This window comes from Taudactylus pleione, unplaced genomic scaffold (assembly GCF_031769625.1).
Source record: "Taudactylus pleione unplaced genomic scaffold, aTauple2 ptg000381l, whole genome shotgun sequence".
NCBI classification, from domain to species: domain Eukaryota; kingdom Metazoa; phylum Chordata; class Amphibia; order Anura; family Myobatrachidae; genus Taudactylus; species Taudactylus pleione.
The window spans coordinates 10,676,510-10,694,764 of record NW_028284782.1 but is presented as its reverse complement, the minus strand read 5'-3'; the positions used below and the strand labels follow the sequence as shown (position 1 = coordinate 10,694,764).

General features: G+C 42.9%; 1 protein-coding gene across 1 annotated transcript in view; it reads left to right on the top strand.

Moving 5' to 3' along the window:
• LOC148507871 (vascular endothelial growth factor receptor kdr-like) overlaps positions 1-18,255 on the top strand; it is a 299,765-nt gene that overhangs the window by 106,054 nt on the left and 175,456 nt on the right. Inside the window, exon 5 of the mRNA XM_088445571.1 lies at positions 12,651-12,804. Coding sequence (XP_088301697.1) covers positions 12,651-12,804 — 154 coding nt within the window. The remainder of the gene's footprint in view (positions 1-12,650; positions 12,805-18,255) is intronic.

Here is an 18,255-nt window from a genome sequence, read left to right as displayed (position 1 = left end):
AACGCCTCCCGTCAGAAGCTGGCCCACTGACATCACTAGTGATGTCAGTGGGAGTGATTTTGGCTCTGATAGAGCCAAAATCACTCCGGAGCTTGCGGTTGAAAACCTCAACCGCAGGCTCCGGCTCGCAATTTCGATGGTCGCGATGGTCACGACCATCGCGGCCATCAAAATGCACGCTCGTATAGCCTGTGGGTGGTGACCCACAGCTATACGAGTGTCCAGGAGGACGCTCCATGAAAATGGAGCCCGGCCCTCATTCAGAGCGTGCGCTCTGCTCAGAGCGTACGGCTCTGAATGAGGGCCTTTATTCCTTCAGAACATTTAAAAAATAAATATATTATTTTATTCAGAATTGAATAGAGGTAACGGTTTGGTGTTTTTAGATATCAGATATCACCCTGCAAGGTTATGTGTTTGGTGTGTCACGTTTCTAAGGAGGTTTCCCCTGTGTGTGCGTGAAGTTATCCTAAATAAAGGAAACACTGCTGACAGAAATAGTGTAACCGCAGTTTATTAGCACACACAGGGTGTAGTACAGAATTTAGGGTTAGACATTGGTATAAATGAGGCATTGATCAAACAGATACTTGGAGTGAGCAGATACTTGGAATGAGCAGATATTTGGAATGAGCAGATAGTTTTAATGAAGTCACAATAATACAGGGTATTTGCAGAGAAGGAACCTCAGTAATAAGGGTGTGGTATAATAGATCTACATGAAAAAGGTTGACAATGTCTAGATAGACACCAGACAGTAGGTCGACAGGATGAAAAGGTCGATATGAAAATGGTCAACACAGGAAAGGTTGACAAATTTGTCAGATCTCTTCAGCTATATACAAAACAGCGTGGCGGCGGTGGTGGGGGCAGAGGGAGCCAGCAGTGGAGGCACCTGGCAGACCAGTCAAGCAGAGTGAGTTGACCCGGCATGTGCTAGGTCACTTCACTATTATACTCTCCGGGAACGTCCCTCTAACAGGAGCAGGTGAGATTTTCTCCCTCCCATTTTCTCCCTGGGCATCGTTGATTGACCGGGGAAAGGGGGTGTGGAGAAGGCAGGGAGACAGCTGTCTTCCCTGCTCTTCTCCCCTCAGGAGGCTGTCTACGCCAACCTGAAATGAAGACAACATTTTTAGACGTGAAACAGAAAGCTGAGCTTTCCATGCTTCTAGGAATCGCTCTCCTCATACTACTGTATGGGGAAGCGATGTCTATACTAATCAGCGGCACCGCTGGAGAAATCTGGGATTTCTCCATGGTGACCCCTTCTATCAGGGCCGGCAGGGGCGTGTATAAATTAGTAAATACCATACTCATAGCGTGTGCTGAAGTTAGCAATTCCTGAGTGAGGTCTGACCTGCCTTAACTATGCGTATGGGTCCGATGTTACTCGATGTTACCGATTATTTTGCTATGTTGCCCAAGTATATGGATGTGTGTAAGGGGAAGTGGGTGTCCTTATGGTAAGCTGTGATCGCAATGCGATTGAAAACATTTGCATTTCCCCACTAATATTAGCAACTGCGGTGCATGTGTTCTAGCAGAATAGCGACCCTTGCTGAACCAGGCCCACAGAGTGCAGCATGAAAAACTGATAGCGGCATATGAGAACCTATTACAAAAGGAACACATATCATAGTATTCTTAAATACCAATTATAAGGGCCTATTCATCAACACTTAAATAACGTTATTATTTTAGTATTCATGATGACACTTAGCACAGGAGATATCACTGATATCTCCTGGTTAGGTCCCCCTGTGTTAATTTCCACACTCCCCATACATTAGTATGGGGAAATGGAAATTATGGTTTTCATTAAATTCCGAAAATGATGTATTTTCGGAATTTGATGGGGTTACTATCCTCCACAGTGAGGTGGCGAATAGCAGGTGAGACTTACCTGTTTCCAGCTGGTGAGGTACTCCGGCGTCTACCTCTGGTGGCTGCTCGGACACTGTGTTCTCCCAGCAGAAAACAATAAAGTTTTGAAGAAAAAAAAAGCTGTCATCGCAAAAATTACAGCTTTTCGGAATAGATAGCTATGGATAGGACGAATGATGAATTCCTCCAGTAATTAGGTAGAACTCCATGCGAGTTCTAAACCTAATTACCTCCATAGAATTTGAAGTTATGATGAATAGGCCCCATAGACTTGTTATATTGAATATAGCAGGTTATTACTTTTAATAAGGATTGAATATCGGACATACAGTGATATTCTCCAAGCCTTAGTACAATTGTCCTCTTATACAATGTGAATACTGTGGAAGTGGAATTAACTGTTATTAGATTAAAATTAAAAAGTGTGCAATAATTTGGCCACACCAAAATAATGATGTATGAAGAATAAAAATCTTTAGTTAAAATCAAATGAATGGAGCAGGATACAATACGAAACTACACTAGTAACTCATTATTGATACATTGTAATATTGGACTATAAACAAAATAAACAGATTATAAGCAACATAGCCACTAAACTATATCACAGAATAGGTATATATAAAGACAGTAGCCGGAAGATTTGTGATATATATTTTAATAAACTGTTCTTTCTTTTGCTCAATTGACATTTTAATATTTCACAATTTCTTTAATATTAAACATTATTTTTAATACATATCAATAAAATATAAGTTTTAACATATTTTTGTGCTCTGAGTGCACCCACTAAAATGATTTATTTCTTCTTTGAAATGATTGGTCTCTGACGTATAGCATTAGGGTATCACCTGATTGAAATATTGCATATAAAATTGCATATAAAATGTTTTTATTACAGCAAGTATATGGATATGGAACCAATGGTTATTGGTTAACTTGTATTATAGGTTCTTTTGGATACTGGTGCGGGATTAAACTATTAGGAGAAACCTATAGGGGCTGTTATTGTGATCGTAAACAGGGTAACCCTCGTAATACATTCAAGGGATGCTTAAATTTGGTGGATAGCCCCTGAAAAAGTTAATTTCTGGGAATTTCCGGCAAAATTTGTTTGATAAATATGCCCCATGGAGAGGAATAGCAGCAGTAATACATGGTTTTCAGAAAAGAAGATACCCCAAGGTGGCCTGAGCCTGTAGTCAAGTAGCTTGAGAAAATCTTTGTATTTCATTCTCGGGCAGTATGTTTTCTATAGCATTGCTGCATCTCACAGTGATATTTTCCATTATACCGCCAGAATTTACCATTACTTAGTTGTCTGGCAAGGTCCAGTGGTATTTCCCTTCTCTGCGGGAGACACTCCTGTGTTGCCAGCAGCCTAACACTGTTGGCGATGGATTCATGTCAAATGCGCAAGCTGAGTTTGCAGAGTTTTTTCAATGGACTGACACCGGTATGTTTATTAATAAAGCCAATGAAAATAGTTTGCCTGTGTATTGTGAGCATTGTGTGCTAGCACTACCATGCTGACATGATAAGGATGATGATGTTAGTGCTACAAGTGCTGCTGCTCCTTATGCTGGGTAACTACACACTGACAGATACATTGGCCGATCAATTGTTCGGCCAATATATCTGCTGCATGTCGGCCAGTGTGTACCCGCGATATGTCGGTGAACGTTGGCACAGTCGATGGACAGATATGTTTGCAGACATATCTGTCCATCGGCAGGTGTGTACGGGCGTTCGGAAGACCACCCGTACACATACAGCGGCAGGCACGAGGAGGGGGGTGGGACACGCCCACGACCCGCCCATCGGGTCCCGTCCCCCGGCCGCCGGGACCCGAGGGCACAAGCAGATGACGGCTATTCAGTGTGTATGAACGACCATCATCTTCAGATATAGGGTGATACAGCTATGAATGGGCTGTCATAGTCATTGAGTTTTTGTTTGACTTGGACTGCTTGTCCACATATCAGTAGTTACGCAGATCTTTGGTATAATGGTATTTACTAGGGAATGAATGAGTCAGTCTTTTAACCTTCCTGTAAAGCTGAGGAATTATGGTTTAGGAGAAATGGATTTAAGATGAAATGTGGAGGAATGGACACATGTCCTCAACTAATCTGCTAAAATCTGTTGCATGATGGTGCAAATTGGAAGCAGATCCAATGCTAACATAGCTGTAATGACTTTAGCAATCCGCTGTGCAACACACAGCACTTGAGTCCTCTTGCAAAAGATTGTTTTTAGTTCTGTCGTATTTTGCGGATTCCAAACCGCTCACCTTTACTGTGTACAGCATACAGTACCTTTAGCAGCGTGCCCACACATCATAGGAAAGTGCATTTCCTAGGTGCAAATCTACAAATCAAACATTAATGATATGATACATGAATAGAGTCCCAATGTTTTCTAATTTTCTTACCTTTTAATTAAGAGATGAATAATCCTTACCCCTTAATTCAGAGGTAAACAAGGCTTCAGTGAGCATCATTTTAGGTTAATAGATGAAAATATGTTATTAATAAAGACGCAGAACCAAAAGTAAGATTAGACAGGAAATGTTACATTAGCATCAGTGCATATTCCCATTTGGTGTCCCAGATGCCTGCACTGATGAATGTCATTAAGGCAGAAGTACTGTAGAATCGTTTATTTTGTATGTTTGTCATATTTTGTTAGATACAGAAACTTTATATTTATTCATATAGTGCCTGTTGAATCTGTATTTTACCTTTTTTTGAATTCAGTGTTAATAGTAAAAGGTATGTAAAGGTCAGATTTACATTTAATAATTTAAAAAGGGAGCATTTCTAATATAATATGTATTTGTTCTACTTATATTAATCAGTTAGCATCAAAATGAGATAAAATGTTCGCCATTCTTAAATTATTAGGTTAGTCTCTGGTGTGTGCAGAGTATATATGGAGTTTATAGTGTCCTTAGAAATCATATAATCTTCATCTTTCCTGTATATTTACTGATCCTTGGCCATCATGGCCTCTGCTGCCGGCCTATCAGCTGCCACTTATGTTTGTCCTCAGAACAAGTAAAGTAGAACGTCCAGTCTAACAGCTCTGCTACTTGCAAGGAAGTGATGGAGTCGTGTGGAGACATTCAGTCGGCTTCCTGTGTATAAAGGAAGCCCAGGAAGGGGAGTACGCAGCAATGGGTAATTATAGAACATCCAAAATGAAGCTGACAATCATTACCTGAAAAGAAAAATAAGAGACTAAAATACAGGTTCCCAAACAATTGCTCTAGAAACGCGGCACACTGATTGTGTCTGTATTATTGTTTTCAAAAATTGTAGTATAGTAAAGTGAGAATGCCATCTACACTGCATGGATGAGACATAGGGGTTTATTTATTGGTGGGTTGATGGCTGTGCTCTGTAATGCTGCATATCACAGCAGAGCTGTAACTAGACTTTTTGGTGCCCTGTGCCAGAAAGAGCATTGGCGCCCCCCTATTTTTCAATTAGGGACATAACGCATGCGAAAAAGGGCCATGGCCTCATGGGGAAGGGCCAGGGAAGATATAGGGGAGGCCAGGAGATGCTGGGGATAAAATAAGAGGAAGCTACAAGTGAGAATGATAATAAACAGAAAATTGACAGGCCTGCACAGCGCCCCTTGTCCTGCGGTGCCCTGTGCCATGGCACAGGTCGCGCTACCCTAGTTACTGCCCTGTATCACAGTAATACAGAACACACTATGTCAGCAAATTATCAATCTGGGGCTCCTCTTGGAAACCCCATCCCTAATTGTAGTATTTCTCTCCTTCACCAGTAGCCTAACCTTGCCAGTGAATGGTTCCAGTATTATGCTGCATATGCACATTGAGCTTTTACCCAGAAAGATCCAGGAAACAATGGGGATGGCGGAAACCAAAGTCAACAGTACGTTCTCTGTGGTTTCCCTCTTGTTAAATAGGACAAAGCAGTGAAAACACATTTCTCCAGGAAGTATATACATAAAGTATTCTACAGTGAAGTCTTCATTTTAAGAATAAAATAAAACGGCAGTTCTTGGGAAGCTGAAATTGTCCATTCAAATATGAGTCACATAGGGATGATCCAAGCTTGGCAAGGGTAGACAGAGTTAGACCTTGGAGACTGACTAATATGTCCAGTCTATTATGCAGTAGACTGCTTTCTGATGAAGGTGACAATAACAGTATGGAACCACTGCTTTCATTAAACGTGTGCAGGTGTAAGGTGATATTGAGAGTTGGAACTCCATTACAGTTCTATGAAACAGGTATATTTAAAAGTTACTAGAGATACTGTTGCGCAGAAAAAGCACACTGCTCCTGGTCTCCCATCCAGAGCACTGACAGGTCTCACTGTTTAGCTCCTCAGCTATGGCAGAATCAGTCTTTCTGAACAAACGGTAAGAACAGTAGTATGCCGTGATAGCAAAACTGAGGCAGGGTATGTCAGGATGCACAATCTACAGGCTAGCTGGGCAAACCTGTCAGTGGCGTCACAAGAAGGGGCGGGGGCTGCGGACCGCACCCGGGTGTCACCCGCCGATGGGTGACACCAGGTGCAGATTCCCCCTCAGTGACAGGAGCCGGGTGTTGCACTGTAGTATTAAGTGCAGCACTCGGCTCCTGACACTGTGAGGGAGCCGGGACTGCACACAGGACAGGGCAGTCCGCACCTCCTGCAACCCCCCTCGGCCCCCCGGTAAAACACCCCCCTCGGCCCCCCGGTAAAAAGCACAGGACAACGGGGTTTGGTCAGCGAGACCACGCCCCCTCCAGCGAGGTCACGTCTCCTCCCACAAGGCCACACCTCATTACCACAAGGCCACACCCCTTTTTGGTGGTAGCATACCTCCCCGCACCAGGTGACAACACAGGGAGGGACACCACTGAAACCTGTAAACCTCATACCTCTGACTAAGCTTCCAATGTGAGGTATATAATTTGGTGGGAGGTCTTACCTGCAAATGCCACACTGGCCATCTGTACTGAATGTCACTATACATGCCTCTTTGAAGAGGCTGAGGACCTAGTCACCTCTTCAGACTCACAGTCCACCTGAAGAGGGACATGGTGGACATACTGTATATACGCAGAAGAATTTAATAGTGAGCATTGTGTTGAGACCCCTACTGTCTTAAATAGGTGTCCTAATGGTGCAAGCTTCAAGCAGAGGTACTGTACCATAGCAGGAGAAAGGTGTCTGGTGTGGACACTGGTGCTTTGACACCTTCAGGCAATTTCAGAGAATGAACCATTTTTGCCTGAGCAGGCGTCACTAAGTGAATTTTCCTCCATATTCACTTTTGTACCACATGCTTTGCCTCCTTGGGGCAATTTCAGGAAAGGATCCATTTTTGTATGAACAGTCATCCCTGTGTGAATTTTTCTCTCCATTCACTTTTGCACCTCATGTTTTGCCACTTTTGGCAATAGTCCCTGGAGGGAGAGGTATCTTTTGGCCAAGCCGTCGTTATGGGTCTCGCACCAAAGGGGACGTGCTGTCGATGGTGATTGACAGCACGCCCCCTTTGGTGGGCGTGCCGGGGACGTGGCTGCCCAGATGAAGACGTTCCCATGGGAACGCCTACCATCTGGGGCCAGCCCCACTGACATCACTAGTTATGTCAGTGGGAGGGCTTGCGACAGCGAGACCCTACCGCAAGGGTCTCATCGCAAGCCCGATGGTCGCGATGGTCTTGACCATCGCGACCATCATTTTGGCCGCTCGCTATAGCTGTGGGTGGCCACCCACAGCAATGCGAGCGGCCAGGAGGCCACTCCAAAAAGTAGAAGGGACGGCCCTGATTCAGAGCGAGCGCTCTGTCAGAGCGTCCGTCTCTGAATCAGGGCCTGTGTTCCCAGCACCTGTGCAATAGATCTGGCAGGAGCCAGGACCAGCGCATGCACATGAGTGGCGGTGGCGCTGAGCATGTGCATAACACTGGCTTCTGGGGGCTGCATTGACTGCAGCCCCAAGAAGCTGTGTAAAACTGCCCGAAAGGCAGATCAGTGGCTTCAACTGGAAGCCGCTCTCTGCTAATCGCAGCCCAGACTGGCAGTCCCAGACACCTCCCCCTGGGGCTACCTGTCCTGTGTGTGACTGGCAGGTGGCGCTTCCAATGGGAAGCCACCTCCAGTCACAATGTAGCCAGTGCAGTCACAGACTGCAGCCCCACAACCTCTAGGTAAAAGCCAACAGTGCTTGCTATTATTTTTAAAAGATTAATAAAAAGTGCAAAAATCAGCTTTTGACACCTTTTAAGAACATCCAATACTTTACTAACAGCCTTCTATATGCTATGTCAGTTGCCAATTTTTTGAGATCCAGGATGGTTTCCCCAATTTTCCATGCACTTCACCCAGGTCGCTTTTTGCAGAAAACTCACACAACCTTGCCGCAGGTACCTCATTTTAGCATTTCTAATTGGATTTCGCATTTCTTGGTTGCACGCATTCGCGCGATATATGTGAGTTTCATTAAACATACTCGCTTTCACAAACTTGCTCCTAATCGAATTGACCCCAAAGAGTATTTTTGAGCAACAGAAAAGCGGGATCACATACTGTATCTCTAATGGAGAAAGTTCTAGGCTATGCAAACTTCCAGCGAATAATTGCTGATAATATTATAAGTGTATACATCTGTTATAATATAATATATATTATTGGCAAATACTCGCCATCTTGTTATTGGTAATACAAATGCAGGCTATTAGTATTGATTCCATAACTTCACGTAGAACTGTGACAACTAATCTGTGCCCCCTTTAGTAGAATATTAATTGCACAATGGAATATTCTGGTGCTATATAAGTACATATACACAAATGTTAATAAAGATGTGTCCTGTTTAGTTTTTAAATATGTAATTAATCTTCACTAAAATACAAATATATACACAACATCGTTCCTGCACCCCCCATCCTCGCCCTTCTCCTCTTCTCCCTTCTCCTCCCCTCCCTCAATCTCTTATCTGACCGGCGACTGTGGATGGTCAGGGGCTGTGATTTATAGCAATAGGCTGCACAGCCCCTACACCGCACGGAGGAGGAGGTGTAATGTGCGGTGCTTTAACTTACAAATAAAACATTACACCTACTCCTCCATGTGGTCCAGGGGCGGGCCGTGCAGCCTATTGTTATAAAGTTCAGCCCCTGACCGTCCGTAGCTGCTGCTCCTTTCAATTGTTAGGGGGAGAGGGGTGGGGGGTGAGCTGCCCCCTTGCCCCCCCTCATTCTGACACCCATGTATATATATATTGCCACTGTCATAATAATAATAATGCCCCATGTTTTCTGTACATTAGAGAATGTAGAATATAAGTACTATATTTATCTCTGAGCTCTTCCCCATTCTCTTCCAATCATCTCTTTCTGGAATGTGCACAGAACGTTTCCCGGCTCCTTTGTAAGTTCGTTTTCATCCAGTATAATCTACAATGTTCCTACATCGAATCTTAAAATATTTTTTCTCAGCTACTGTACTTTATATACAGTATACAGTAGAATCTACCTCAAGGCATAATTGCCTACTTTTGAAAAAGCATTTCGTGGAGATTTTGAAAGCAACCCATATGAGTGCGGTGGTAAAGTGGACGTTTACTGCTACATCTGAGAGGCGTGCTATAGAATTGTCTTACATCCAAATGTAAACAAGAGACAATGCTGTTAGTAAGATCTACTTGTTGATGAAAAAACACACTGATACTTTCAGGGCTTGCTCATGTATAAGTTGCCATGAGAAACCTTGGGGTCTATTTACTAAGCAGTGTTAGGAGACAGAGTGAAAAGTGATAAGGTGCCAGCCAATCAGCTCCCAACTGCCATCTCACAGGCTGTGTTTGAAAAATGACTGTTGGGAGCTGATTGGCTGGCACCTTATCACTATATGGAAATGCATGTAGCGTAGCTAATGGGATCATTGAGCCTTGTAACCAATGCAGTTATATGGCACTGATTATACCATGAATGTATCTATTTTTGATTTCTTCATTTATATAACAGCTTCATGGGGATAAGGTCCAATCAGGGAGATAGCTAGACTCTTCATGGTGTCAAGGAGATTGCTATTATTTCAGGGAGTCTTCCTGACATTAAGGGACAGTTGGCAAGTATGCCCCAAGGGCAGAAAATAGCATAAACTACTAATATAATTTTAAATCTTATAAACTGGGAAATATTTTGCACATTCCCTTCAAATAAGAATTCTATTTCATATAACGAGCCAGGGTAGATAGAACAATCATCCTATTTGTCATTTCCTTCTGTATTTATACTATATAACCTGTTTCCTTCTTTTCTTTTGGAACTGAATTTACGTATTGTAATAAAATGTTCTGTAGATTTACACAAAGGAGATTGTAAGTTCAAGATTACACTTTTAAGCAAGATCAGTATTGGACTGAAAAAGATGCCAATTTTTTTCTATGACATATTTTAATACATCAGACATCAGGGAAAAATAGACCTTCATCTTATTTCATTTAGCTCTTCTTTTGTCAGGGTTTTCAGCAACGTTTGCTTGTACGTTACACTACCACTTCTGTATAAGCTTTTGTGCCACATTTATTTTCCATAACCCCTTTACATAGGAAACAATTGTAATTCTTCAGCCTGATTGAAAAAAGTAAAAAGTAATCTCTCTAGAATTATTTTCACTCTCTACAAATGACTGTAAGTTATGTATTATATGTAAAATACAATTAGCAACTGTCAGGATATATAAGTGTGCTGTTTTCATCTACGTACACACCATTTTAAAATCATTGGTAATTAAGTAAGTCACTAATCTTTCACCCTCGAGCTCACTTCCCTTATCAATTGTTACATTCTTTATAGCTAAATCATTTTGACCCTGTTATCATTTTGGGACTTTTTTTCCTCGTTTGGACCTCAGTGGGATGGAAAGTAAGCTGTAGCTTTTTTTCGCTGTAACTTGCACCTTACACAATGTGCATAATTTCTTCTAGACAACTTGCACCTGCAACTCCCCACAACCAGGGGGCCGGGGTTGTGGAGTCATGTAGATGCGGCAGATCGTATTATGAGACTGCAAAAGCAAATTACAACAAAAATGGCCACTGACATTTTTCAAACATGCCAGTCTGGCGGGTACTGAAATTCTTGTGCAAGGTGTGAACTGATGATGATGGCCACAGTCCGCATCTAATTGGTTGGTTGCACTTCATTAATGCATAAAAAGTGCTGCAGCTGTGATATAAAAGCAAAATTACATTGTCCTTTTAAAATAATAAAGTACGTTTCCTACTGTTTGGGAAGGGGAATGCTTCCTTTGTTACTTAAGAAAAAAAAAAAGACTTCAATTAGCATTTCACATGTTCCAGTCTAACTGGGTACTTACTTATAGCCTGCAAGCTATGTCCTGTAAAGTGTGTGCATTATGTATATTTTGTACTCACAGTGAAGCGACACCTCCTGTCATGTTCCTGGCGTATCTGATCCAGCTACTTATATGGGGAGAGAATTGCGGGTGCAACTTATCCATTTTGTGTCTGTGGCAAACTCAGAATAGATGGCAAAATGTTACTTTTTTCCAGACACATTTTGCGATTACCTTTGCTTTTAACTGAATAAGGCCCTTTGTGTATAATACTGTATTGCAGTATATGAACATATTGTTTCACTGACTTACAAAAGTAATCAAGAGAACTTCTTGGGATTAGAGGTGAATTAAAGTTGTATTTATAGCCTACATCCTTTAATTTATAATCATACTTAGGTACTTAATATAGCAAAACTGTTAATACCCATAAATCAGCTACCCCATTTCCTTATTTGCAAATACAGATGTGTCCTCATACACTTAGGGGTATATTTACTAAAGTGAGAGTTTTTAAAAGTGGAGATGTTGCCCATAACATCCAATCAGATTTTAGCTATTATCTTCTAGAAGGTGCTATTTCAATGTTAAGTAGAATATGATTGGTTGCCATGGGCAACATCTCCATTTCTAAAAACCCGCACTTTAGTAAATATAACCCTTAGCCTCAATACGCCATGCATCACAAGACCCCTGTCGTGAAGGAGCCGCCAGGTCACGTGCTGGTTGCTCTGAACGTCTTTTTCACCCTTTTCATGTTAATCGCAGTGCGATGCAACTAAGATGCACCAGTAGACTAACACTGATTAATTTGATATGTGACACTTATATATCTGTGTGCGACTGAGTCTGTAAATGAAGCAGAAAGGTACTTGGCGTGCCACGGCTGCTGCACTGTAGCATTTCGTATACAGATGCAGACTCAGTCGCCCACTGATATACAAGTGTTGCACATTAAATGAATCAGTGTAGTCTCCAGGTGTGTCTTAATTGCTTCGCATTGTGACTAAAGCACATTTTTGGTCGAATAAGTGCAACAAAGCTGTGACTCAGCTTGGCACAAGCTGAGCCGTGGGAACCTGGAGTGCTGAGAGGTGCTGGTTGGCGTGACTGCAGCAATAGTGTATGAGGGTACATCCGTAGTTGCTATAGAGTCAATAACATTATCACTTGAGCAAACATGCATATTGCGCTTGGTATATGATGCATTATCACAGTCACAGTCATTAATTACTGTTTTTTAAATAGTATTGGGAAATACAGCCCTGTTCTCAATGATGTTACAGTCACACCCCTGGCAAAGGATGAATAGTTTGTATACAGCCCCAATATTTTATTCCACTTGTAATGTTTTTTTTTATTTTTTTATTAGAAATTGGGCATGTTGCAAAAATATAAACTTTGTCATTCTTTCCTTCAGTACCCTAATAAATCTCAAATTGTTCGACATGGAATGAAGTGGGACCCTAAGATCGGCTTTATAATACCTAATTCCAGCTTTCATGAAGTTTTGCAATGTAACACGATGGTCAATCGGATACATTACCACACATCCTTCTTGATGTATAGACTTGGTAAGCAACAAATCTCATTTAAAGGTGATGTCTAATTATTTTGTCTAACTTTGTTTATCGTCATCAGTCAAGTTTGAGAATTCCTTTTACACTCATGGTACCCTATAATTAGCATTACAACTGTTGGTCTGAGCAACACCAATAGTATTCTTGCTTTGCTGCATTAATATGGTATAAAATGTACAGATTCACTTAAATTGTACAAAATCAAGATTACAAAATTAAATTGTACAAAATTATACCTGTTTTATACTTTTGTATAAATGAAGTATCGGGCCACTCATTATAAAGGTAAGCAGGAGATATAACCGATATATCCTGCTTACCTTTCAGCCCTGGTCTTGCCTGCTGTCTCCATACACTAGTATGGGGATCTAAATTCATCAAGCTCCGATAATACAATATATTCGAGAGCTTGACAGCAGGAACATTCGCCATCTTCAGATATCCTATGTTCCTGCACACTGTTCCTTCTCTATGGGAAGGAATCCTGGGTTCCGAAGCGGGATCCTTTCAGTTGCCTTCACTCATGACCATCTTCTTCCGATTTGTGGAATAAATTAACTAACATTGTTGTCTTATCTAATTTGTCATTTTCTGGGAAACATATATCTCTAGGTTACTTCAGTTTTACAAACTTTTGATGTGTAATTGTGATTTCATTCATTTATGTGCCTCATATTAAAACTTTATAGAGAGTTGCTGTGGTGATGTGTTGAGTCAGAGACTGAACTGAAATATTTATAGAGGTACAATTATTATCTAATGTGCAGCTAATAACAATTCTAGATGTCAGAACATTACAAACTTTCCTTTTAAAGGGCGATATAAACAATCTCTTTTTTATTAGTAGTTGGGTCCTGGAGAAGTTTAGGAATGTTCCATGCTGTGGAATTCTGAATGTGGTTCACTGTATATAAGCACTGGCTAACCAATGCATACACTGCATAGAATACTCTGTCAATTTAAAATGAATCGTAATGCTGATTGTTATTATCATTTATGTTATTCTTCCTCTATTTCATGTGCAAGTCATTTGGTCATTTGGGTATGACCTTACATTTCCAAACCCACCAAGTATCCCGGTTTCTGCGATACAATTTGTGACTTTGAAATGGTGGAGAGCCACTTGTTTGTGTGGCCTCTCGGAATTGCAGAGCAGAAAAGGGTGTGCTTAAACAGGTCAGAGGCATATTTGGGCAGGCTGGACATAATTGGATGATTCTCTCTGTATGCTCAACATCTTAACCCCTAATTCCTTCTACACACATATGGCACACTTATACCCCTTTACCACCAACGTCCTGGGTCCGAACATGCTTCTAAACTGGTTCAGACCTGCCTTCACACCCCGTTTCCACAGCACTTTAACCCGGGTTATACCTGGGTCGGTCGCACTCACACTGCACCCTTGTTCAATGAAACTCTCCTGCTGGCGCTTGGAGATGACATCATCTGGGAAAGCTGGATCTCCCCATACTGTAAATGGGACCTGGGTCGTCCGACATGTATAACCCGTTTGCATTGCTCCTCAACTCAGGTCCTACCTGTGTCGGAATCCTGGGTCACTGGATCTGTTTTTTTGGGGGGAGCTGTTTTCACTGAGGTGCACTCCAGGTTATCTCTGCAATAACCTGGGTTTTTCAGGCAGTGGATTGCGGTATAAGTCCCAGTTGCCATCTGTGGAGATGTGGCTGAGGTATATACAACTCTGAATTGCCTATAGTTGTAAAATTTGCATATGCTCTGCTTGGACGCATGCGCAAGGCACAGAATCGCAATGTTGAATCAAGTACTGGGTAAACAATCAGTGCTTACTGACCACACAGCTAGTAAGATGGATGCAATAACATTGCATGATCAATAGATCAAAAAATCGGTTTGAAATATTTTTCCCCAAGAGCTTCTGAATTGCAGACTCATCCAGACAGACTGAATCGTCACCATATCTGGTTCAATCCTACTCTTTCATGTAATAATATGAATTGACAAAGGAACAACAGCATAAACTACTACACGAACTTTATAAAATGGTACATGTACTAAAAATTTTTAAGTAATATTCAAATTTTTATGAACTATTTTTATAATTTATATTTATCAATATTTATATTTATTTTGTAATTTCAATAAATTAAAGTGTGCAATATCAAACATCTAATACACAGGGCCTGATTCAGTGGCACTCGCTATTTGCGAGCGCTCGCTCTGAATCAGGGCGGATTTAAAAAAAAAAAAAATCCGCCTCCAGGCCGCTCGTATAGTTGTGGGTGACCACCCACAGCTTTTGCGAGCGGCCTGGTGATGGTCGCGATTATCGCGACCATTGAGCTTGCGACAAGACCCTTGTGGTAGGGTCTTGATTCCCGCAACCCCGAGTGAACTTCCTTTCCGAATGATGTCAGTAGGGCCGCCCACAAACGGCAGGCATTCCTTCGGGAACGCCTCCATTTGTCCAGCCACCCCCCACTCCTGCCTACAAAACGGGGCGAGCTGTCGATCAACATCGACAGCCGCCCCGTTTTGTAGCAAACGCCGGAGCGAGTGAAGTTCTCACTTGCTCCGGGGCTTGCGCATGCGCTTTGCACATGCAGTGCGTGCGCACTGGCTGATCATTGACCCGGTTGTGAGCGCTGTGCGCTTGCGAGTGGGTTTGAATCAGGCCCAATATTACTAATGCCACTGGACCTGATGCTGAGTTGGAAATGCACTTGTTTGCGGAGCAGGTCTTGTGGGTTTTCGCACTACGCATGCTCTGCTACAAAGCTTTGCAGGTATATCTGATACAGAGCTGAACGCATTTCATGGACTTGCCACTGAAGGGGCGTAACTGGCCTGTAATGGGGTGTTTACATGCAGACAGGGTTCAGTGAGGTTGTTTGGATGGAATTGTGGGCTACACAGACTTGTATGAAAGCTAAAAATACCCCTGGGGTATCATTTGTGGGCTATTCAGAGTTGTATGAAAGCTAAAAATGCCCCAGGGGTATCATTTGTAGGCTATACAGAGTTGTATAAAAGCTAAAAATACCCCAGGGGTATCATTGGTACTAAGTATAAGCTGATGCAAGTGCACCATGATGACTACGCATAAGGGCAAAGATATTACTATACGCAATGTAGTAGAAAATATGCTGACTTGCATTACACATAGCATCAGGTCCACTATAACTATTTATTTATCTCATGCACAAATGGGCTCACGACTGCATTATAGTTATGCAACTGCCACTCAAACATTTGTAGGTCCAACTGAAATTGGCGGAAAAGAGGGGAAATGGCACTTCAAATCCCAGCTTACTAACATTGTAAGACTAGCTGTTTCATTCATTTTAACTTTTCCTTTTTCCCCAAAAAAATATTGTTCCGTTAAACGTCATTAGTGTTGGGATATTAGAAATGTCTTTATTTCATGTGTCATTATTATACATTTACTCCTAGAGTTAATATGCTCCTTTCTCGCTTTAGGTCTTCATCTGTAGTGAGACACTTTTCCTCTAAAGCTTAAAATATGCTGCAGGTCTACAAGTTCCAGATATTAGGGACTTATTAACCCAGGTAGTTGGCAATGGTATTTAGATAGACAGAATACTAAAGGAGTATACATCAGATGTGAGATACTAGTGGATTGGAAACAGACAAGGTAGGTCAGGTCTGGTGGCAAGGCAAAGTCAGTACACAATCTGAGGTCAAAGTTGGCAGCGGACAAGCCAGAATCCAGGAGACCATCAAAGTCAATTTAGGACTAAGAACCAAATCCAAAGTCAGTCTGGGTCAATAACTAGGTACTCATCAAGCTCGGAAAATATAATATATTCGGAGCTTGAGTGCAGGAGCATTTGCCATCTTCAGATGGCATTTGCTCCGTCACCGGGCACGTCCCGGGTTGCCAAGAGGGATCCTTTTGGATAACTCCGCCCCTGCCCGGCTCCTTCCTCCAGACATCGGGGCTCTTGTTTGCATGCGTGATCTGTAGGTCACCCATGCACACTAGCGTCACTGCTCCGAAAGGAGCAGTAAAAAGATTCACTGCTCCGAAAGGAGCAGGTATACACTTCGGGGAGACAGCTGATCTTTAAAGATATCTTTCAGTGAAGTCATCCTGCCACATTTGTGAATAGGCAATTCTTGACGATATCGTCAGATTGGCCTGCATGTACGGACGACAAAAAGCATCGTTGACGACCGTTTAAATTAGGGATGAGCGGGTTCGGTTCCCTGAGAACCGAACCCACCCGAACTTCGGGGATCCGGGGCGATCCGAGCCCAAGCTCGGATCTCCCTGTCTGCCCCGGATCCCTCTCCCGAGGCAAAACCTCGAGATCTGCTGTCGGATCTCGAGGTTTTGCCTCGAGCGGCCATTTAAAAAAAAATGCCTTTGCCTTTAATGGGCAAAGTGCTGATTGGCTGACAGAGCCGTCTGTCACGGCTCTCAGCCAATCAGCATTATGGTGCTCATTTGCATGTAGCACGGACTCGTGAGATCCGTGCTACATGCATCTGTGTGATTGACAGTGACACAGAGCACAGATGGGTCAGTGAGACCCGTCTGTGCTGCTGTGTATTTCAATGACACAGATGCACGCACGGACCAGGAGATCCGTGCTACTTGCATCTGTGTCATTGACACAGAGCACTAACGGGTCCGTGAGACCCGTCTGTGCTGCTGTGGTAAATAAAAAAAAAAAAACCTGTGTAAAAAGAGAAAAAAATGGCGTCCTCCCCCCCAAAAAAAGAGCAACCAGCCCCGGGCATTAGTGACCCAGTGCTGGGTGTGCTTAAATACAGGGGACAAACGACATAGGGGTCCCCTGTACTTAAACACAACCAGCACCGGGCTAGTCAGAACCAGAGCTGGTTGCCAAAATACGGGGGACAAACGACGTAGGGGTCCCCCGTATTCTGCGCAACCAGCTCTGGGCTCTGATCCGGTCCTGGTTCTGGAAATACAGGGGAAAAAAATGAGTAGGGTTCCCCTGTATGTTCCAGAACCAGCACTGGACTTTTTCTAGCGGGGGGCTGATGCCACAGCCAGGGGAGCCCTTTCACCGGGCCCCCCAGCCGCAGCATCAGCCCTGACCGCTAGTCAGCCCAGGCCGGGGATCCCTGGAGAGCTGGGGACCCCCCCAATAAAGGGGTCACCCTCTCCAGGGCACCCCAGGCCCAGGCTGATAGCCCGGGGCTATCCCCGCCACCCCTGGTGGCGGTGGGTGGCGGGTTGATTGTGTGGTGTGGTGTAAATAAAGAATATCAAACATTGTCTTTACAAGTAGAACTGCAAGTCCCAGCAAGCCTGCCCCGCATGCTGGTACTTGGAGAACCACAAGTACCAGCATGCAGGGCATTAAGGGCCCACTAGTACCTGTAGTTCACCTGTAAAAAAATGTTTAAAAAAAACACAGGACACACACACCGTGACAGTATAAGTTTATTAAACATACATACACACAC